Source organism: Oreochromis niloticus, linkage group LG16 (assembly GCF_001858045.2).
Source record: "Oreochromis niloticus isolate F11D_XX linkage group LG16, O_niloticus_UMD_NMBU, whole genome shotgun sequence".
NCBI classification, from domain to species: domain Eukaryota; kingdom Metazoa; phylum Chordata; class Actinopteri; order Cichliformes; family Cichlidae; genus Oreochromis; species Oreochromis niloticus.
In genome coordinates this window covers 32,352,645-32,376,723 of record NC_031987.2, presented here as the reverse complement: position 1 = coordinate 32,376,723, position 24,079 = coordinate 32,352,645, and the positions used below count along the sequence as shown (strand labels likewise).

General features: G+C 41.3%; 1 protein-coding gene across 1 annotated transcript in view; it reads left to right on the top strand.

Annotated features, from left to right (window-relative positions):
* rftn2 (raftlin family member 2) overlaps positions 1-24,069 on the top strand; it is a 32,581-nt gene extending 8,512 nt beyond the window's left edge. Inside the window, exons 2-9 of the mRNA XM_003456275.5 lie at positions 3,314-3,494; positions 5,389-5,497; positions 5,723-5,897; positions 6,094-6,312; positions 16,790-16,896; positions 19,986-20,089; positions 20,181-20,262; positions 21,076-24,069. Of these exons, the coding sequence (XP_003456323.1) occupies positions 3,314-3,494; positions 5,389-5,497; positions 5,723-5,897; positions 6,094-6,312; positions 16,790-16,896; positions 19,986-20,089; positions 20,181-20,262; positions 21,076-21,261 (1,163 nt within the window). The 3' untranslated portion in view covers positions 21,262-24,069. The remainder of the gene's footprint in view (positions 1-3,313; positions 3,495-5,388; positions 5,498-5,722; positions 5,898-6,093; positions 6,313-16,789; positions 16,897-19,985; positions 20,090-20,180; positions 20,263-21,075) is intronic.
* The last annotated feature ends 10 nt before the right edge of the window (positions 24,070-24,079 follow it).

Here is a 24,079-nt window from a genome sequence, read left to right as displayed (position 1 = left end):
CCCTGTTAAGTATGTAAGTAGAGGACAGTCACTTCACATAAAAAAAAGTTCAAAGTATGCTAGCCCCTGTTCTCCCTGTGTGGCATTTATCTGTCAGAGTCGTTAATGTGGTGGTCCTCGGTGTCATTCACTGTCTCCTCTGGGAGTGTCTCAGTCAGACAGACTCCCCACTGACATGGACATCACACAACGGTCTGAGAAAGAAACTTCATCCACGGGTGGGCAACTCACCGAAGAGGCTGCTGATTTTGTTGAATTGTTGCCAGTAACCAGTAAATGTGCATCTAATAAAGGAACAAACTGTTTCTTAATCCCCATCACACGCACACAGTCTTCAAGTGACCTTAATTTGTTGCTTTTACAGTATTATAGATTTCTCTTAATTAATGCAGAAAATGTAACTTTGGTTCTATCATTCCAGAACCTTAGATTTTCTCCCTGCCGATTGTTATTATTCCACGACTACAAACAATACAAGGACTTAAAAACCAGACGTGTTCAGGGTAGTAGTGTGGATGTCGCTCTTCATGTCTTTGCTCCTCGTTGCTAGGCAGCTTTCTCTTTTTCACACCTTTCATGGGTTTGTGAAATCCATCTTGTAACCCGCTCCCCCCTCCATCCCCCTTTGGCTTTACCTCCCTTTCTCTCAGCTCTGTCACCCCTCTGTGTGCCCTCCTGTTATTCAACTCTTGAACGGCTTCTACTTTTTTTACCACGTCCTTTCTAAGCTTCCCTCCTTCCTCCCCTACACCACCTCCTCCTTTTTCTCCCATACCCCACTGAACAGAGACCTCAGTGTGCGGGTCCATGGGCCAAGTGGCAGCAGAATGGGAGGGGGTGTGAGGATTGAAACGGGGGAGGAGACGAGCAAAAGGCTGTCACAAAAGCCTTGTTTAGAGGTTTATTTGGATACTAACACAGTCGTCCTGGGAGCACTGAACTCCAGTGGTGGTGGTCTGTTTTCCTGATGTGGCCACTCTATACCACAGGCCTCATTTCATGATACAGTAGCTGCGTCATTAGCCTAAACAAACTATGTAAACCGCTATGTTCAGCTAAATAAGCTAACATAAGATGTGACATGATCCTAAACAAGCTAAAATTAGCTGCTGTGTTGTCCTAAACCGTTTAACATTAGCTTAAACAAGATACATTCCTAGCTTCAAGGCGCTAACATAAGGTACTACATTATGTTAAACAAGATAACATTAGCTGCTATGTTAGCCTAACCAATTTAACAGCATGTAAAACAAGTTAATATTAGCTGATACACTAGCCTAATCCATTGAACATTAGCTGCTACATTGGCCTAAAGAACCGAAGATAAATTCCTACAGTAGTATAAGAAGATAACTGGTGTAGGAGTCATTTTTCTTGTGCCCCTATCTTTATTGCCATTAGGGGGTTGTATTTCATTTTCTGTACTTGTTATGACAGAGGCAGGTACGGGGTTATTTAGGGTCAAGGGTAATTCTGTTCAGGTCTTGCTGATGAGAAGGGGCAAACGGTTTTCTGCTGTGCTCAGTCTGGTTAAATGTTGTCTTTGTGAAATGGAAAGATAAACGGACGAAATAAATGACTCGTGAATATAAATGGAAACGAAGATTTGGCTCTGTGAACTGTGACTGAGTGCACGTAAAAGCAACGTCTACTAACAAACAATTAGGAACCAGTAGCATCAAAATATAGGATTTACTCGCTACAACTGCCTTAGCAATATTTAACTTTTATCATGTACATGTGATCTTTTTCTTTTTCTTTTTCTTTTTTTTTATAATTTAAAATTCATAAATTCCAGGAAAACTACCACTTTTTATGGGACTTTGTCCATGTTGAGGTACTTTGATTCACTTCATTTCACGACTGCTGTCCTGTGTACAAGTTCTCTTTAGAGCTGCATCACTGTTTTCCAGCAGCTGCAACATGTGTTAAATTTAAATTCACCTCAAGCATTGAAAGCGGGGTTTAAGCCCACAGGAATGCCTGTAAACTGTTGCAGCAGTTGCCCGACCCTGGCGTTTACTGGTTTTATTGAGGTTCTGGTGGTCTTCATTCTCATGAAGGGAGCCAGCCAGACAGCTCATTCACAGGCTGCAGTGATGTCAGCTGCATGCTGGTCTGCCCGGTCTCTTGGGTGTTTGTTCATGAGAATGTGGGGTGAAAGCTTTTTTGCTATCTTTTACACACACACACACACACACACACACACACACACACACACACACACACAGTCTTGTTTTCACTGCTTTACAGGCTGTTGTACAGACTTTCACTCTGATCCCTAAATTTAAGTCTCATCCAGAGTTTGTCCCAGTAAGGGAGACGGGAATTCCCCACATTGACATTGTTTGTGTAAACTTGTATCTCACAAGATTAGTAATACTGTTACACACACACACACACACACACACACACACACACACACACACACACACACACACACACACACACGCCATACAATCGCCTCAAACCCAGTATTCACCCTAATATCTACTGATACACTTCGTGGGAACCTGTTCCCCTGCAACATGAGTTGACATCAGGAGACTGTAACCACATTAATTTTCTGCATATGTACCCTAAACAACGGTACCCACCCACAACATGAGTCGTACACAGAATAATGAGAAGTACACACAAAGCTGTGTTGATGCTGACATGCCCTAACCCTCAGTCAAGCTCAGTTAGTGGAGGTTTTGTCAGAACAAACAATGAATCTCCACAATGTGACTGTATAAACAGGAGGCTCTGAAGGATCTGGCACTTTGTCATTCGTGTCTCTCCTTTTTTCTTTTCTTTTTTTTAAATCATCCTTTCTTCAAAATGTGCAAATTGTTTCTCAAAATCTTGGAATGCATTAAATGTGCGTGCGTGCGCACACAAACGGCATGTAGCCAAACCCCTCTGAACAGTTGCTCTTTGTGGACACAGGAAGTATGGTGATAGCCGCATGGATTTCCAGCCAGGACTTTAGGAAAAATGGCACAAGACTCCACCATTCACAAACTCTCCAGCTCTCTCTGCTCACTTCGCACCTCTGACGGTTCACAAATGGATAAAATGAAGACAGAAGACAGGCATAGTTTGGAAACGATCTCTTCCCTTTAAGGCTGCAGAGTCGTAAGGGGAAAGGTGTTTATTTGATGGTAGATCATGGAAGGTGATTGATGGAGCCGGTGGTCACATGTCATTTTCAGACGTCATAAAAGTGGGATTGGCTTATGAATAATCAATAAATGGTTTGTGTGTCAAAGTCTTCAGATGTGTGTGAGTGCAGGTTTGAAAACTGAGCAGATGATGTCTGTGTGTGCAGGTAGCCGTCCGACAGTCCAGTATGTGTCCTCGCTGTCTGAGCTGCCTCAGGCCCTACAGCCATACTACACACAAGGCTACCTCCTGGCTGCCCTTCACCCCATCATCCTGTCCGTGGGTCGGACCCGCTCGCTTCCCTTCAGCCTGCTCTACCGCGCCATCCTGGCCCGTCCTAGACCCAGGTACGCCAGTCCTAGTCCAACTTCATCTTTATCTTAAAGTTTAAAACTGGCCTATTATTGATTTTTTTCCCTCTTTTTCTTGTAAGTCATGGTCCAAGAAAGCTCTTGCCATGATGGTATATGAAAGATAAATGAAGTCAGCTGCATATTTAATGCAGATCGCTGGTAAGAGGTCTGATTTGCGTGCTAGCAGAGAGAGGAGACTGTGTTTTGGTTTGACTACTGTTCAGTTTCTGTTGGCTAAAATTCACCTGGCAACAGGGATCTCTCAGCAGCCAGTGAGGATGCAGTATGTCTGATCTCTCAAGCCTACTGGGCTCCGGCTGAGGGACCCAAGGGGACGACAAAACCACCACAAAGAGACATAAAAACCACTACCAGGAAGGTCAAAACCACAATACCCACACAACAGTCGCAAAGGGACCCAGAATCACCATACACAGCTGAAACGACCACAAACAGAATAAACATGACTTAACTACAAAGGGAAATGAAACCTCCAAGACTAAACACGACTACTGTTGGGGAAAAAAACTCCCAAGAAACTAAACATGAAACCGAGAAACAAAACAGCCACCAAGGAAGCCAAAACAACCAGGAGAGTCTAAACATGATTACCAGCAACACAAAACAACCACGAACAGACTAAATAGGACTACCAGGAGACTGAAATCAACCACAGAAGAACTAAACGTGAATATTAGCAACATGACTGTAAAGTTGCACAAATCGACCAATAAGAGACTAAATGGGAGTGCTGCCAAACACAACCAGCGAGAGACGCAAAGCACCAAAGAGTCCAAAAGAGCCACCATGAAACTAAATGTGATTACCACCAACACGCCTGTCAAGTCACACAAAAAAACACCAAGAGACTAAACATACTAAACCAAACAGACTGGACTACTCTGCCTGCAGTAGAGCCACCATGAGACTAAACACGATTACCAGATGACTGAACTACTCACTAAACACAACGATAAAGAGATGTGGAAACAATAAATAAGAGACTGAGAGACTGAACACGACTATCATAAATACGATTACCAGCTTATCCGAAACACCAAAAGCTTAAATATGACAGAACCAAGAGACACTTAAATCACACCAGTACAGCGGTCCCTCGTTTATTGCAGGAGTTATGTTCTAAAAATAACCGCGATAGGTGAAATCCGCGAAGTAGCGAACTTTATTTTTTACAGTTATTATAGATGCTTTAAGGCTGTAAAACCCCTCACTACACACTTTATTTACTTTTCTCAGACAGGCATGAACATTTTCACACTTTTCTCTCGTGTTTAAACTCTCTCAAAGTTCAAACCTTGGTAGAAAAATAAGTCCAGTATTATAGAACGAAACCAAAGATCAAACCCTGTTTTCATGTCCAGAACATGGGAATAGAGTAGCTGCCAGAGAATTCAACATTAATGAATCATTAATGAATCACTAATGAATCACTGGTACGGAAGTGGAGAAAGCAAGAAGAATGAGCTGAGCAAAGTTTGACTTATCTGACTGTTTTGTTTCGCTTAATGCGCCTTATGGTCCGAAAAATACATAGTTTTTTTGGGGGGGGGCTGACTGTGGTATTATGCTCTTGTATCGAGTCGCTGTCTCCTCATACTGATGAGAACAAAGTGAAACATTTACCTTGATGCTGAAACGGTGCTACAACTGTCTGTGCGTACTCTTATCACTACAGTAGCAGCAGCCTGCTGAGCATGTAAATGATTTATTTGTTTGTGTCTGCAGCTCTGTGACAATGACAGCTGGACTCTGAACCTCCAGCTGGATGGGTTCAGTAGGTTTGGCACCACTGACCTGGAGAAAGAAGCTGAACCTGCTGAACAAGTCTCCCTGGGGTCTAACACTTATCTTTGTTATGTGATTTCAGTAAGCAGACAGCATCCATGTATCACAGCGTGCCGGTGCTGAGGGTGGAGGAGTGGCCTTTACCTGGAGACTCGCTGACGGCTGACACTGTCAGAGCACTCATCGACAGGGTCAGCCATCTTTACCAGTGCTTTAGTCAGATCAAAGGATAAAAAAGGGATTTTTAGTATATATGTTACGATCAAGACATCAATGGAGGTCAATGTATGATAAAAGCAATAAATATTAATAAATAAATACTTTTAATGGCTATAAAAGGTTTTTAAACAATGAAAATGTTGGAAAATATATTCACCTCATCTAAACTTCTTAATCTGTATTTATCTTTGCTGTAGGTGAACAGCAGTGCACGGGGAGGGGTTCGATTCATTGGCTCCGTCCTCCAGCAGGTGAGTGGGATCACCAATGGCCGGGTGCACAGTCCAAAGAGGGCCTGTCGCTCGCCTCCACGAACACCTCCTGAAACACTGCCTGGAGACAGAGAGCTGGATGACAACACCTACAGTCCCGGTAAGACAAGATATTTGTGTGGGGACTTTCTGACTGGTCGTGTAACCTCAGGTTCACATCCATGGTGACAATAATGGTGTTATGTGTCAGACTGCCAAAGGGTCGAGAAAATTTCACCCTTGAACCTTGTGCTTTGTTTTTTTTTTTTAAAGAACAATTGTAAAATGAATCATACTTTTGCTCCTTCTCCTTCCAGATTTGAGGTTGCTGGTCTTCTTCCACTCATGGGCTCCTGGCTGTGCTCCTCTGGACTCTCTGGGCTGTCAGTACCACCAGGGGGCACTCTCCATGCGTGTCTCCAGGAAAGGCCACGTGGTCAGTGCTCTGGAGGCTGATTGGTTGGAGCTGACTGCTGCCTACTATCGCAAAGGCTGGTCACTGGTAGACTCCTTTGTTTACTGGGACACACCTAAAGGTTGGTCTGATGGTTCGGATGCAACATTACAACCAACATAGTGGATGTTAAACAAAGCATGGAGTGGCGCATGTATGTTTGTCCTCTGCAGGCTTGAGCACTTAAAGCAGTTTGAAAATGGTCTAAAACCCATTCAGATTCAGAACCAACACCAACTTTCAAAATCATTGCAAAATCTGATCCAGACCCAAGCCAAGTTTGAAACAAGCCAAAAGTCAGGTTCAAAACCAAGTTTCAAACCATTCTACTGTGCCCCAAAGCAGAGCCACAGCCAGGAGCCAGTCCAAGTCTAAACCATGTCCAAAACAAGTGTCAAAACCTGTTTAACGTCACAGCCCAAAGAGGTTATAAGATGGTCCAAAACCAAGTTCAGACCCAATCTTCTAAAGTCCAGTCCAGCAACACTGTGTAAAATGGGTCCAAAGTCAGAACCTGTTCCAAATGTTTAACTAGTCTGGCCTCAGCTTGAATTGAATTGAATCTTTATTTTGAACATGTTAAAAAATACAACCACATAGAAATAAAAAAAGAGACAAACAAATGAAGCAAAACAAAAGGAAAACAAAGCAACCACAACTACAAAAAAAACCCTGAAACAAACAAACAAACAAAAAACCTTCATGTTCAAAAGGGAGCAGGAAGAAGCATAAGCTTATTTAATCCCACCCCCTTTCCAGTACATGGAAAGGGGGTGCACTACAGAAATACCTCATTAAAATTACATTATATGTAACATGTATTATTATTATTATTATTATTATTATTTTAAATATATAAAAATCCCCTCTCGCCCCTGTGGGCGGTCAATCCTTCAAGCTCGGGTCCTCTACCAGAGGCCTGGGAGCTTGAGGGTCCTGCGCAGTATCTTAGCTGTTCCCAGGACTGCGCTCTTCTGGACAGAGATCTCCGATGTTGTTCCCGGGCTCTGCTGGAGCCACTCGCCTAGTTTCAGAGTCACCGCACCTAGTGCTCCGATTACCACGGGGACCACATCACCCTCCACATCTTCTCCAGCTCTTATCTGAGCCCTTGGTACTTCTCGAGCTTCTCGTGTTCCTTCTTCCTGATGTTGATCTGATCAGCACTGATCACTGCTGCTGTATTGTAGGTCAGCTTGTTAGTCTCGGTAATGGTGGCCGTAGGTGTTGTCCGTAGTGCTGCATTAACATCATCTAGCAGACCTATTATCTCTGTAACCAGTTTTATGGATTATCCTTATGGCCCTGTTTTGTAATATAAAGATTGATGATAGTGAATATTTGTAAGTAATGCAAATATGGTGCAATCAGTGAACAGTAGAGAATGTGGAGTGATTTGTGGTTCAGAATATGTTTTACTTTACTAAATATTGAAATACTTCTCGAAATTTTGTTATGTATATGATTTACAGGGTTCGTACGGGTGCTTGAAATCCAGTGTTGGGTAAGTTACTTTAAATTAGTAACTTAGTTACATTACTAGTTACTTCTCTAAAAAAGTAACTCAGTTACTTCAAGTTACTCGTTACTTTCAAAGTAACTAGTTACTAGGGAAAGTAACTTTGGTTTTACTCAGAATTCTCTTGTTAATGTGTTGCTTCTGTAACTGGATACCCAGCCAGATTGCCAGTCTTCTAGCTTGCTTACTTGCCACAAGTGCACTGTGCCACCTACCAATAGAAAGGAAAAAATAATGTGCACATTTCCACGAGAGAAATCCCACGCCTGGACCGTCGTTGACCGCCGCCATGATTCTAGCCTGCTTTTTACATCCAACACAAAAACTGCAGTCGTGGTGCTTTTGATTGTACTCAGAACTTGGAAATTCTGCCTTCTGAATAGGAAGATGTAGGTAACACCAGACTGCAGATGAGCTGCATACAGAGCTGGACTGGGACAAAACAATCGTCCCGGGCATTTTGACTAGAGACCGGCCCACCATTATAGGAAAAATCATAAAGCCTTTGAATGAAAATAAACACTGTTGTGACAGTGATGTACACTGTTCTGATGGTATATATGTATCAGTCTATCAGTTGTTTGTTGTAAGACTCAGATAATTATTTTTTTAAAAGCGAGACATTTTAAATGAGAATAATAAAGAAAAGTATTTCTTTGTGCCCCCCTTTCTCTGTTAATGCCCTACCTGGCCCCCTGGCAACACTTTGCTAGACCCGCCCCTGCACAGTTACCAGCTGTCAGCTACGTAGAAAAGCATCCTGGTGTTATTTGTCTCTCAGAAACAGCTCATAACTTCCCTTCAACTCATTCATGTCACCTAAAAGGTAAACCTGTTTCTCCATCACCTGTTCAGCTCTGATGATTCAGTAAGGACATCTCCTGGTTTCACCTTCATGTTTCCCTCTCACCAGATAACCAAACCGATATCATGACCAGCAGCTTTACAGCTGTGGCTCCAGCAAACATCAGCTGATACTAGAAATTAATATTAAATAAATTCTAACAACAGCTGATCAAGCTTAAAGGTGCTGCTGTTGTTTAACGCGACATCCGCTGGTTTCCTCTTTCTGGCGCAAAGTGGGCGATAAATAAACGAGAGAAAAGCCGATCAGCTGATCATTGATCAGTTTCGTGATTGAAGTAGAAACAGGAGAGAATGAGAGGAGAAGAGGCAGCTGTGCAGCTTCAGCTTTGTGTCTTTTTCATTGTAGCTGAAGTCCGGGACAAACTGTTCCTTTTCACCTCAGTACGAAACGCGTAATATTTTCTCTGAATACGAGACGATTCTGTTTTTTAGGGCACGTTTGGCAACTCTAATAATTAACCGTATGAACAAAATAAAGTTCAACATCAGTAACATAGCACCCACACAGCTGTATAGAAACTCCGTCATGCTAGCTAGCACGCAGTACGAAAATGTCAGCATACCGAAAATAAACTCCACCTAAACTTGGTTTATATCTGACTCCGATAGACTGCAGGTCAGGTCATAACTTCTTACCTGAAGTTCAGTTCACCTGACACGCGGACCGGCGGCCGCTTCGGGTCTCTCCTCTTGCCTCCCTTTTCCTTCATCCACCTGCTGGCCTTCACCACTTGTTAATGTTATTGAATCTGTGGAAGCTCCGCGATATCCACCACACGAAGTAACGAGTAACGAGCCTATCTAAATCCCAGTAACGAGTAACGCGTTCCTGGTTTTGGCATAATAACTAGTTACCGTGCTCGTTACCACAATAATAACGTAGTTACTGTAACGCGTTACTTAATAACGCGTTAGTCCCAACACTGTTGAAATCCTTGAAAATGCTTGAATTTTAATATTGAATTTTCAAGGTTTGAAAAGTGCTTGAAACTGTATTTCATTCACGTTTGAAGGCTGCAAACACAAATGCTGCGAAGAAACGAACTAAAAACTGCTGCTCACCCCTATTTATGGAAAAACTTCAAAGGATCAAAGATTCTAAAGGTGTCCTTGTGACATCATCGCTGAAGCCAATGAGATTGTCACATGACATTTTGGAATGTGGAAATGGGGATATATTTTTTTAAACCGTTTTCAAATTTAACTTAATATTTTAGTGTTTCTTAGTTTTAGACTAGTTGGTTAGTCTACCAGTCTAACAGACTGTTTTTTTTCCCCACGTAATAGAGTTATAATAATTTATTTTTCTTTCTTTTCTTTTTTTTTACTTATTCTACTTATGAAAGGGAACATTATTTAAAGAATATGTATTTAATTTAAAAACTCTCTATTCGTCTAAAGGGTATAACAAAAAGGGTGAGCTTACTACTCGAAAATGAAATGACCAAAATAAATTCAGTATTTCTCTGCAATTAAAAACTATGTGTAAACGGTTTTGATATCAAAATAAAGCTAACGCTTGTGAGATGTCATCAGATGTATAAATATTACTGCAGATGTCAAAGTTGCTGTGACTCAAACATAGATAAATTTGATTTTTTTTTTTTATAAGCCTCGCCTAATTTTTAAAAGTATTTTATAGCATATAACACCTCTGAAAATATGCTTTGGTTCACATTTAACTCCAGAAAATCATAAATCAAAATATGGATGTTACCTGTCCACAGATTCATGGTGATGTAACGACTCTTTTAACTGTTTGGTGTCTTTGCTTCGTTTGGTGTTTGTAGAAATGGTTTATATGAGATTATAGCTGAGATTCAGAGGTTTCTGTGGACACTACTCATGTCGGCACCTATATTTCTGACCTCATGTTATAACCGATTAAACGTGATCTCCTCCCTTTTGCCCCCATTTTTGGGTGCGTGGGTGCTTAACTAGTTAAAAAAATAAACATCTGTCTCCTATTTTTGTGTCACATAGGAAAGAAGCATCAATATCTGATGCAAAGACTTATTAATTTGGCCTTGCTGTTGATTATTGTGGTGTTTGGTGCAGTTTTCTTGTTTTGTGGGGTTGTTGTTTTTTTTCAAGTGGAGATGAATATCTCTGACAAGTTGATTTGTTCACATTTGCAAATCTTCATTTTTAAGAGAAATGTGTTTTTTGAGTTTGTACACTATATGCATATTGCACCATTTCCTTTTTCAGCATTTGTCTGTGGTGCATTTTTCTGTGTTTTAAGAAAAGGGGAACAAAGGACATTTAAGTCAACCTAAGATGATTCGTTTTAATTTTTACATGGCCTTACTGAGGTGATGCTAAGTGAAACATGCATTCTTTTTTTTTCTTTTTTTCTTTTTTTTTTGGTAATGTGCCTGAAAAGCTTAAAAAATTGACCTTCAAAGTGCTTAAAAAGTGCTTGAATTTGAGCCTGAAATATGCGTATGAACCCTGGATTTTTATGCGACTTCAGCTTAATTTATCATCTATTATCACACCAAGAAACTTGTGTTCAAGAACTCTTTCAATTTCCACACCATCTATATGAATATGCACTTTTGCGTTTCTTAGGGAATTCCCAAATAAGACTATTTTAGTTTTACTTATATTTAGAATAGAATAGAATTCAACTTTGTTGTCATTGCACATGCACAGGTACAGGGCAACAAAATGCAGTTTGCATCCATCCAGAAAGTGCTTTAGCCAGATATATTACAATATATATTAGCAATAATATAGATGTGTAAGTATATTACAGAAATGGGTCTATTATGGTATGTTATGTGATAGTTTATTCCTGTCAAACCATTTTTTAAATTTTGCACATTTCTGATGTAATTGTATCGAGCAGCTCCTTTAGATTCCCTCCAGAAAAAAAAATATTTGTGTCGTCTGCAAATAATACTAATTTTAATATATCAGATGCCTTACAAATATCATTTATATAAATAATAAATAATTTTGGACCCAGTACAGAGCCTTGTGGAACACCACAAGCAATGTCCAAGCATGATGAGGAATAGACACCCAGCTTTACAAATTGTTTCCTGTCACTTAAATAATTTTTCACCCAGTGCAGTACAACCCTGGGATTTTTTCTAGGATTTTGGAGAATTGTGGTAGTAAAGAAACAGGCCTGTAATTTGTGAAGTGGTGTCTATCCCCAGTTTTATACAGCGGCACAGCTTTAGCTATTTTCATTTTGTTTGGAACTTTTCCAGTCTGAAATGATAAGTTGCATGTATGTTAGAGGTCCTACGATTCCTTCTATGACCTTCTTGATTATTTTCATGTCGATATCATTACAATCAGTAGATGTTTTATATTAACATATGTTTATAATGTCAATTATTTCTTTTTCCTCCACTGCTGTGAGGAACATTGAGTTAGGGTTCCTATCGATCAGGCATTCACTACAGTCTACAGATGGCAGTGACTCAGGAATTTGTTCTGCCAGATTTGGTCCAATATTTACAAAATAATGATTAAAGCTGTTGACCACATCAACTTGTTTTTCATTATATTGCTATTGTCAATAAAATATTAAGGATAGCTTTGTTGTCCAGAATTGTTTTTAATGATACTGTTTAAAACATCCCATATTCCCTTCATATTATGTTCATTGTTTATTGCTTGAAATCCACATCCAAAACCAGAGTTGTCAAAAAAATGTTAAAAAGTCTAAAACAAGTTTGAAATGTGTCAAACTGATCTGAAGCCACCAGTGTCACGTTGTAAATGCACTGATTCTTATATAGAGCTGTTCTGCTCTTTTCTGCTCTCCCAGAGTACCCAAAGCTCTCTGTACAACATGCCATCCATTCTTCTATGCTTTTAAGTGCTTACTAACTACCATTCATAAACATTCATACTCTGATGGATGCATCGGAGAGCAACTTGGGGTTAATATCTTGCCCAAAGATCGAACCACCAACCTTCCGATCAGATGACCTGCTCTACCCCCCGTTGTCCAAAACGCTGGAACAACAAGCCTCCCAATAACCTCCCAATAAGTGCAAGTGAAGCTGCAGAGCAGAGCTGGATCTCTGCTCTGCAGATGAACAGGAAGCGAGGTCGCCAAAGTTGGGAAGACTGCTCCAAATATAGATGCAGTAGGAGAAAGGAGCCAAAACAGGAAGTGACTTTTTTGTGTTTATGTGAGTCTTTGGGTTTTTTTTTTTTTTAATGAGATAGAAACGGATCTGTAGGATCATGTTCAATTCAATTCAATTCAATTTTATTTATATAGCGCCAAATCACAACAAAAGTCGCCTCAAGGCGCTTTATATTGTACAGTAGATAGCACAATAATAAATACAGAGAAAAACCCAACAATCATATGACCCCCTATGAGCAAGCACTTTGGCGACAGTGGGAAGGAAAAACTCCCTTTTAACAGGAAGAAACCTCCGGCAGAACCAGGCTCAGGGAGGGGCGGCCATCTGCTGCGACCGGTTGGGGTGAAAGAAGGAAAACAGGATGAAAGACATGCTGTGGAAGAGAGACAGAGATTAATAACAGATATGATTCGATGCACAGAGGTCTATTAGCACATAGTGAGTGAGAAAGGTGACTGGAAGGGAAAAACTCAATGCATCATGGGAATCCCCGGCAGCCTACGTCTATTGCAGCATAACTAAGGGAGGATTCAGGGTCACCTGGTCCAGCCCTAACTATATGCTTTAGCAAAAAGGAAAGTTTTAAGCCTAATCTTGAAAGTAGAGATAGTGTCTGTCTCCCGAATCCAAACTGGAAGTTGGTTCCACAGAAGAGGGGCCTGAAAACTGAAGGCTCTGCCTCCCATTCTACTTTTAAATACTCTAGGAACAACAAGTAGGCCTGCAGTGCAAGAGCGAAGTGCTCTAATAGGGTGATATGGTACTACAAGGTCATTAAGATAAGATGGGGCCTGATTATTTAAGACCTTGTATGTGAGGAGCAGGATTTTGAATTCAATTCTGGATTTAACAGGAAGCCAATGAAGGGAAGCCAAAACAGGAGAAATCTGCTCTCTCTTTCTAGTCCCTGTCAGTACTCTTGCTGCAGCATTTTGGATTAGCTGAAGGCTTCTCAGCGAGTTTTTAGGACTTCCTGATAATAGTGAATTACAGTAGTCCAGCCTGGAAGTAATAAATGCATGAACTAGTTTTTCAGCATCACTCTGAGACAGGATATTTCTAATTTTAGAGATGTTGCGCAAATGGAAGAAAGCAGTCTTACATATTTGTTTAATATGTGCATTGAAGGATATGTCCTGGTCAAAAATGACTCCAAGGTTTCTCACAGTGTTACTGGAGGCCAAGGTAATGCCATCCAGAGTAAGAATCTGCTTAGATACCATATTTCTAAGATTCTCAGGGCCGAGTACAATAACCTCAGTTTTATCTGAATTAAGAAGCAGAAAGTTAGCGGCCATCCAGGTCTTTATGTCTTTAAGACATTCCTGCAGTTTAACTAATTGCTGTGTGTTACCTGGCTTCATGGATAGATAGAGCTGCGTGTCATCTGCATAGCAGTGAAAATTTATGCTATGTCTTCTAATGATGCTGCCTAGGGGAAGCATGTATAATGTAAATAGAATTGGTCCTAGCACTGAACCCTGTGGAACACCATAATTGACCTTAGTGTCTGAAGAGGACTCTCCATTTACATGTACAAACTGGAGTCTATTAGATAGATATGATACAAACCACTGCAGTGCAGTACCTGTAATACCTACAGCATGTTCTAATCGCTCTAATAGGATATTATGGTCAACAGTATCGAACGCAGCACTGAGGTCTAGCAGGACAAGCACAGAGATGAGTCCACTGTCAGAGGCCATAAGAAGATCATTTGTAACCTTCACTAAAGCTGTTTCTGTGCTGTGATGAGCTCTGAAACCTGACTGAAACGCTTCAAATAAGCCATTCCTCTGCAGATGATCAGTTAACTGTTTGACAACTACTCTTTCAAGGATTTTTGATATGAAAGGAAGGTTGGAGATTGGCCTATAATTAGCTAAGACAGCTGGGTCTAGAGATGGCTTTTTAAGTAAAGGTTTAACTACAGCCACCTTGAAGGCCTGTGGTACATAGCCGATTATTAGAGATAGGTTGATCATAATTAAGATCGAAGAATTAATTAATGGCAGGACTTCTTTGAGCAGTTTTGTAGGAATGGGGTCTAAAAGACACGTTGATGGTTTGGAGGAATTAATTATTGAAGTTAACTCAGAAAGATCAATTGGAGAAAAAGAGTCTAACTTAACATCGATGGTACTAAGAGTAGCTGTAGATAATATTACATCTGTGGGATGATTATTGGTAATTTTTTCTGTAATGATAAAAATTTTATTTGTGAAGAAGTTCATGAAGTCATTACTAGTTAACGTTAAAGGGATGGTTGGCTCAGTAGAGCTCTGACTTTTTGTCAGCCTGGCTACAGTGCTGAAGAGAAACCTGGGGTTGTTCTTATTTTCTTCAATCAGTGACGAATAGTAAGATGTTCTGGCTTTGCGGAGGGCTTTCTTATAAAGCAGCAAACTATTTCTCCAGGCTAAATGATGATCCTCTAAATTTGTGACACGCCATTTCCTCTCCAGCTTACGAGTTATCTGCTTTAGGCTACGTGTTTGAGAATTATACCACGGAGTCAGGGACTTTGGATTTGAGGCCTTAGTTTTCACAGGAGCTACAGTATCCAGAGTCGTACGTAGTGAGGAGGTAAAATTATTAACAAGATAATCGACCTTTGTTGGAGTAGCGTTCAGATAGCTGCTCTGCTCTATGTTGGTACAGGGCATTGAAGATGATAACAGTGGGTGGATTATATTCTTAAACTTAGTTACAGCACTTTCAGAAAGACATCTACTTTGATAAAGTCTACTCTCCACTGCTGTGTAATCAATTATTGTAAATGTAAATGTTATCAGGAAATGATCAGACAGCAGAGGGTTTTCAGGAAACACTGTTAAATGTTCAGTTTCTATGCCATATGTTAAAACAAGATCTAGAGTGTGATTAAAGTGGTGGGTGGGTTCTTTTACATTTTGAGAGAAGCCAATTGAGTCTAATAACAGATTAAATGCGATGTTGAGGCTGTCATTTTTAGCATCTACATGGATGTTAAAATCACCCACAATAATTATTTTATCTGAGCTGAGCACTAAATCAGATAAAAAGTCTGAGAAATCAGAGAGAAACTCTGTGTAAGGCCCAGGTGGACGATAGATGATAACAAGTAAGACTGGTTTCTGAGTTTTACAGCTGGGGTGGACGAGGCTAAGCATCAGGCTTTCAAATGAATTAAAAGTCTGTCTTGGTCTTTCGTTAATTAATAGACTGGTGTGAAAAATTGCTGCCACACCGCCCCCTCGGCCTGTGCTTCGGGATTTCTGGTAGTTAGAATGACTCGGGGGTGTTGATTCATTTAAACTAACATACTCATCCGGCTGCAACCAGGTTTCTGTAAGGCAGAGTAAATCGATTGCTGCTTGGATTTTATTGCATATATTTCCCATGTGTTTCATTATGGCCACAGTTTATTTTGTGCAAACTCGAGTCATGCTTCGTCTTTTATAAATCTATTTAAAGTCTTTTTACTGCATGCATAGAATCACATAACTTGTGTTTGTTATCCTTCTTCCTAATGAGTCGGGGAGCATTAGGCAGCTCGTTGATGGTGCAGGGTGATGGAGAGGTTTGTACAGACGGACTACAACACGAACCCTCCCCGCTGCTGTCCTCTCACACATGAACACGTGGGAACTCTCAACCTATTTCTAATAACTGGGTCATTATCAACCCAGTGATGCTCTCATTTCCTCAGCAGCTGAAACTTGGCTAGCTGCAGCAGTGTGAATCATGTATGTGCTGCCAGACAAGGTCAAGGATCTGGTAAATGTTTGATTGTTGTTCTGTACGTTTTCATAGCAGCATTGAGTTGTTTGCGATTGCTCTTTTTAGCTGTGAAACTGCACAGTTAGACCACTTGATTCACAAAGCTGATTTGGGTAATGTCATCCAGCGTCCTCTGAGCAGTGAGAGTTCCACAACTGTAACTTTAGCATTAAGAACCATGCCACACAAAAATATGAAGATGAATCATTTTTTCTATTTTCACCACAAAAACGTGACGGTGTGTCTTCCAAACAGACGTTTGTGTCACTGCGGCTGTTTGTGTGTTTCAGGCGAGCCGGTGCCTCGATCGCTGGAGGGATTGTTTGTGTACGAGGAGAGAAGCACGTCTCCTCCTGCCAATGACACAATTGTCGTCGAGCAGTGGACCGTCATCGAGGTCAGTGAGACTTTTGGAGAGATGTTTGTGGAACAGAGATGTTTTATCCACTCTTTACTCTCAAAGGGCAAGCTTAGGTTAAACTGTAAGGCTTAAAAAAGAAAAGAAAGTTATTTTTGAACATTAGTAGCTTTTAACACAGTTTCTGATAAAAAATGACCCGTATATGTACGTGTGGTTAACATTGTGAGCACTTGGGACAGAACTAGAAAGTTAAATAGATGGTTTGAAGAGTTTGAAGCTGGTCGGCTGGTGAGGCATCTGGTTTTTTATACCTTCATACCTCCTCACATTATACAGCATATGACAGTATTTATCTAATCAACAGAAATCATTGTAGTGATGGATTGGCTGACTCGATAATTCCACGTTGTTACTTTTGCTGTCTGGCGTTACAAATATTCGTTTGGTAAACTTATTATGATGCCATTAATGCACAACTCACTGTGTAGTTACACCAGAGATCGGTTAAAGCACAGAGCCACAAGATGTATTTAGGCATGAAAATGAAGAAAAAGCATCACAGCAAATCCGGTCTGGAAACTAACTGAAATCAAATTTTGTTAAATTCTGTAGTTTCTTCCACTGATTTTATTTTTATTCCATAGGTTAATAATTGGTTAAATAAAATTGTTCCAGGAGCCACAGGTTTGAGACCTTTGCTGTGCTTGGTGGAGGACCCTGATATGACACATAAGAGCAGAGCTGAGGTCCAGTGTGAAGTGTTATACCCTTTAGACGTGCTCTATATTAACAGTTACACATTATATAGAACAACTTTATAGAATTATATTTGTTCGCAGATGTTGGCAGCTATCAGCGAATAGTTATCAGCTATTTTAAAACAAAAAAAGACTTTTTATCCATAACAGCAAATGAACTGAACAACAGAAAATACAAATGCTATTTATGGTCTCCTCACAACAATGATAAGAAAAATAAATTAAGCCAGTATGGCATGTTTGTTAATACAGGGATACACATGTTAATGTGATCTCTGGTCTCCCACTCAGAGACACAGGTCTCCCAGTGTCCAGCATTCAGACGGCAGAGAAAATCTGCTCACACAGATATGTAGAGACAAATACAGTCAATAAGGCCTCTGCAATGTTCTGAAGACAGTTAAACTTGTCAGGTAGTGATGTCCAGCAGGTGACAATGCAGCTCCATGAACACGCACAGCTGTGGATTCCAGCTGCTTCGATGTTGCATTAACTGGCATTAACTCAGCCAGCATTTTGACTACAGATCGGCCCACCAGGTGTTAAAGCCATAAAGCCTTTGAATGAAAACAAACGCTGTTGTGACAGTGATGTACACTGTCCTTTGGTATATGTATGATTTACATTTTACATCAGATAAAAACTTTGGTTGTAAGATTCAGATAATTATTTGTTAAAAGCGAGACATTTTAAATGAGAATAAGAAAGAAAAGTATTTCTTTGTGCCCCCCTTTCTCTGTTAATGCCCTACCTGCCCCCCTGGCAACACTTTGCTAGACCCGCCCCTGCACAGTTACCAGCTGTCAGCTACATAAAAAAACGATCCTGGTGTTATTTGTCTCTCAGAAACAGTTCATAACTTCAACTCATCCATGTCACCTAAAAGGTAAACCTGTTTCTCCATCAGCTGTTCAGCTCTGATGATTCAGTAAGGACATCTCCTGGTTTCATCTTCATGTTTCCCTCTCACCAGATATACAAACCGACATCATGACCAGCAGTTTTTACAGCTGTGGCTCCAGCAAACATCAGCTGATACTAGAAATTAATATTAAATAAATTCTAACAACAGCTGATCAAGCTTAAACGTGCTGCTGTTGTTTAGCACGACATCCGCTGGTTTCCTCTTTCTGGGGCAAAGTGGGCGATAAACAAACAAGAGAGAAAAGCCGATCAGCTGATCATTGATCAGTCTCATGATTGAAGTAGAAACAGGAGAGAGAGGGGAGAGAATGAGAGAAGAAGAGGCAGCTGTGCAGCAGAATAAATCCACCTTTGTGTCTTTTTCCATCCTGGCTGAAGTCCGGGACAAACTGCGTCCCTTCTCAGCTCAACACGAAATGCGTAATATTTTCTCTGAATGCAGGACGATTCCGTCTTTTTAAGGAACGGTTGGCAACTCTACAAACTAACCGTATGAATAAAATAAAGTTCAACATCAGTAACATCATAGCACCCACCCAGCTGTATAGAAACTCCGTCATGCTAGCTAGTACGCAGTACGAGTTATTGTAACTGACTGTAAAAAGTCAGCACAACGAAAATAAACTCCACCTAAACTTGGTTTATATCTGACCCAGATAGACTGCAGGTCATAACTTCTTACCTGAAGTTCAGTTCACCTGACGCTCGGACCGGCGGCCGCCTCGGGTCTCTCCTCCTGCCTCCCCTTCCCTCATCCACCTGCTGGCCTCTGTGGAAGCTCCGCCATAGCCACCACCAAACAACTGAGTTATTTTTACACACCGGCCAGCATCTGGCCAATCCACCACCTCTCATTGTTTATACCATTACAAAAAAAAAAAAAAATCATCGGGCCACCAAGCAAATGCCCGGTATGCCCGATGGCCAGCCCAGCTATGGTCATGCCATCAGTTAACCCTTCGTGCCTAGGGTTGCCGACCCCTGCTCTAGAGGCAAAGAATTGCGCAGCTTCTTCCATGTTTGTTGGCTCTAAAATACTCCCAAACACTCTTTGTTTACTAATCACAATCCAGTCGTTCTTTCACAGCTCTCTGAGCTCAGCTGTCCACTTTATCAGTGTCTCCATGGAGAGAGAAAACCCCCACAGCATTTCTAAACAATATCATTGCCAGCTTTTCATTCCTCAGCGTAGACCAATCATCATAAGTACATCGCATTTCCAAGGAACTCCTGAGAGACCAGATCCTGGCCCCCTAAAGCAGGTGTGCTTTGGAGCAGCTGGCTCTCAAAGGCTCCCCTTAATGACCGGCTCTAAAATAATCAAATGTTAACATGGAATCAAGCCAGAAGTGGTGTTTACTGAGACTCACGGCTGGCTCTTAGCCAGAGACGTTGCTTTTTCTGAGCCCTTCTGTTATATCTGCACACGTTGCTCTCCTGCAGGACTCCAATGTGAAAACAGACTATGGGCCGCTCCTCCACACTCTGGCTGAGTTTGGTTGGCTGCTCACGTGCGTGCTGCCCACACCCATCATCCGGCATGACAGGTAGAAGAAGATGCTTTGATGTTCAGATGTTTCTCTCCTGAAACGTGTTTTTCAGTTGCATTTCTGACCATGCTGCCGTTGATGTGTGCAGTGACGGGAATCTGGCCACAAAACAGGTTGTATTCCTCCAGAGGCCGGTCAGAGGTCAGACAGCCGGACAGCCGAGGAACCAGGTGAGACCTTTGTCACCTTCGCTGTGGCCAAGAAACATGATGAGGCAGCTGAACATGAAGCAAATGTTTAAATGGTCTTTAATCTGCGTCTGGCATCAGCGTTCTCTGTTGGATAGACCTACGAAAGCCTTGTGCAGCAGTGAAAGAGGCGAGATGGCGAACACGTTGGAATGTTAAGCAACTTCAGAGCAGAATTGGTTGGTTTACAGTGAGTGTGAGGAGGCTGTAAATTCAGACGCCAGCAGGGATGCAGATTTCCCTTTAATTTCCTTACCCATGCCAACATTTCATAATTACACCTCTCAGCTTAGCTTCCTCACATTAGGCTGAAGAGTTTTCTTTCTTTGGGATTTTCAGGAAAGCACTTGTAGTTGTCTTTAGAAAGTGTAAATTGTTTTTATTTAATGTTGTGACTGGAGAACAGCAGCAGTGTTTAGTGGAAGTAAAGAGCTGGCCTGTATTACCAGCATCAGCCAGATGAAGATGAATGAAAATGGCTCTGTTGGATAAGCAGGAATATCCTCTGTGCGGCTAAAGTCCCCCCTGGTGGAGAAAGTCGGTACTACTCTTTGACTTCACTGCAGGTGAAGGCTGCTAACTTGTAGGATAGCAGAAAAACAAATCAGCAGTTACCTGAAAACTATTCCAGGTGTGGTTTTCATGAAGCTGCTTTATTTATTCCAGTCGCCAGTCTGCAGAGCCGCCCTCGAGAAAATCTGTCTTTAGATTTTAATTTTAATTTGAAATCATAGTCCATCTGTGTCATTTCCTGGTTTGTTATCAGTTCTGACTTGTGTCCCTCTCTGTCTCCAGTCTGTGTCCGGTCACTCTGTGAGTCGGGCAGCTAGCAGCCCCGACCCTCCAGACACCCTTGCTCTGCCTGCGGGAGGCATCGGGGGATTCCCAGTGTTCGGAGGAGGGTACCCCAGCTCCCTATCCCACATGGAGGAAGGTGGCTTTGAGCAGGACGAGGGGAAAGCTGAGGTCACCTGTATGTAAGCAGGTGGACGTACCCAAGCGAAGAGATATGAACTGTGGAAGGTGCAGACTATTCACCATCTGACAGAGACTTTAATGTAGAGGAGCTCTGCACTTTGAAAATGTTGTTAACGAAGCCATAACGAGAAAACGGTTGGATGTGCAGAGTGATGCACGCCTAATAACAGGTGCTCCCAGTATTATAAAGCACAGGAAATATGTTAATGTTATTGTGAGAACTTGAAGGAGCGGGGCTCTGCTTTCTGCTTACAGTCTGGAGTTATGCTCCTTCACAGCTCAGAAACATACTGAAGCAGGAAGAAATCTAGTTTAGTTTATCTAAAGTTATTTAGAAAGAGTACAAAAAGTGATGTGGAACTATAACTAAACATAATAGGAAAAGGTCACAGGCAGTTTTGGTTAAAAGGGCCCACTTGTTCCTACTTCAACCCCCTAAAATCCATGTTTCCTGAGAAAGTTCATGAATGTCAGCTTTAGATTTGTATGTCAGTGAGACAACATCCTTCAGTCAAGTAATCAGTGGTCAGTAATAAATGTATTCCAGAATATGTGACAGGAAAAAGAAAGTAACACATTCACTTTGACATATGACCGGAGACCTCAGCTGTGTGGATGTAGCTGCTCGGTGTGGCTGCCATCGTCCTGTGCGATCACTGTGTGGTGTCAGTGGCTCTGTTAGGTTTAATATCGTACACGATGGAGCTCCATCAGTAGACATTTGACTTGTTCTTTCATAACTGGTTTAAAGTCCCAGCTGTGTGTACTTTCTGCTGGCGTGTGTATATAACTGACTCTCAGTCAGAAAAGCAGCAGAAGTTCAGCGTCTGGACTCAGAGTTCGAGGAAGTCTGCTGGAGCCTCGAGGAAGATGATGGTGGAGGTGTTGAGCTAGTACATGGCGATGCAGGGCAGCAGCTCTGACGTGTGAAAGGAGGAGATGGGAGTTCAAACGCGAACTGGGAGTGTGTGTCAGGTGTGTGACGTGAGGAGCGTGAGGGACGTTGGTGTGCGTGACACAGGGCAACTGGAGCGCCACTTCAGTGTGTAGCTCTCACGCTGTGATGAAGGCTCTGTGCTGAAACCATACAAGGTATAAATGGTGGGCGTGGCTTCTTTGTCTGAAAAGTGAAGCAGACACACAAGTGCCTTAAACCTGCACTCTTTCTAATGGCCACCAGGGGGTGATACCAAAGGTCACAGGTCCTATACAAGTCTATAAGGAAACAGCTCCCTGCTTGGACCTGTATGAACACGAATTCAGTGACGTATTTTGGATCGTACTGATTAAAACGCTCCGCTTTGTAAAGTTTGGTCACTCCAAGTGTCAGAGAGGAGGCCTCATACAGTCGGTGAGCACGTGGTCTGAGTCAGCGCTACACCCACAGCTCATTACATCAGAGTTCTGATGATGAGATCATCACACAGTTTAGTTTTTGGAATACATTTATCTGATGTTTAGCTCTCCACTGAAGTTTTGTTTCTACTTTCACATATGTTTCACCAGGTAACCACACAAAAAGAGAAAAGTAATTGACCTACTTGAGCCACCGTACAGATATGTAGTTAACCTATTTACCTCCCCAGTACATGATGAAAGCGAGGTGCCTGAAATGGTATATTTGTACAGAAAAGCCTATTTCTCTGAGATGTTACAGCTTTTTATTATTTAGCTATCACTCTGGAAATCATTCATAAAGCTCATCGTGTTTAAAAGTATTATTTTCCTCCTTCATTTTAAAGGTACTGGTAATATTCCTGCTGCTTTCCAGACATTGTTACATACATCCTAAATGGATGGAGGGCTCTTTTTCTGCTGTTGTGCGTGTGTGTATAAGTATATTAGATGATAAGTGTATTTGTCTCATTTATATAAAAAGGGCTTAAAGTTTTAATTGGATTTCATGTAAGTGTAACTTGAGCAGAAAACTATATGCAAATTTCTAAAGCTGAGCTTTGAAATAGAAACGATCGATGTAGTTTGCAGTCTGTGATGCACAAATACAAGAAATGTGAGTTAAATGCCACAAACATGAATTTCTAACAGGTGCCATGTTCTGTGAATAGTATCAAAATGTTTAAAAGAAGACCCTGGAAACTAATTTTTAGAAGGGAGATTTGAGATTTCAGGATGAGGGAGGGCTTCCATGGCAATTCCTGATTAAACTATTGTTTGTTCTGGGATTATATAAAGGGAAGTTACTTTATAATAGGACACAAATGGGACATAAAAATATGGACCGACCTCATGAATCAGGAATGACTTTTAAGCAGACCTGTTCTTATTTTCAGCAGATTTGATCTTGGACTGGTTACAACAGTCACATTGCAGTATTCACAGTGAACTGTTCTTATTAGCGCTGATCTTCAGTTCATCCCGTCTGAAGCCACTTTTAGCTTCCTTTAAGCCAACTTTTTTACGATTGGCTGCCCTTCGTTAAGCGTTTACAGGTGGGTGGGGCTTCTGTGCTTACAGCCTGAGGGGGCTTTATTAGAGCAAACAGTAGAAAAGGCCAACGTGTACATACCCTGAACTCATTATGTTAATGTTTGCTTTGTTTAATGAGCTCGATGATCAGAACAGTGCGTCAGGAAACGAGGAAAGCAGAGCAGGTCTCCTTAAAGATTAACGTTCAGGTTAATCTGAGGACTTTTATAAATAAGGTGCTGTTTTAGTTTGAATGGAAATGTATTAAATGGGTATTAACTGTCAGTATTAATATTCTAGCTTTTCCCTCTTTCAAGAGTTGTACATTTCCCGTCCTTTATCGTTGCTGTTATTTTCTATTATTGTATTAAACAGTATTTCCCATGTCTGAGTC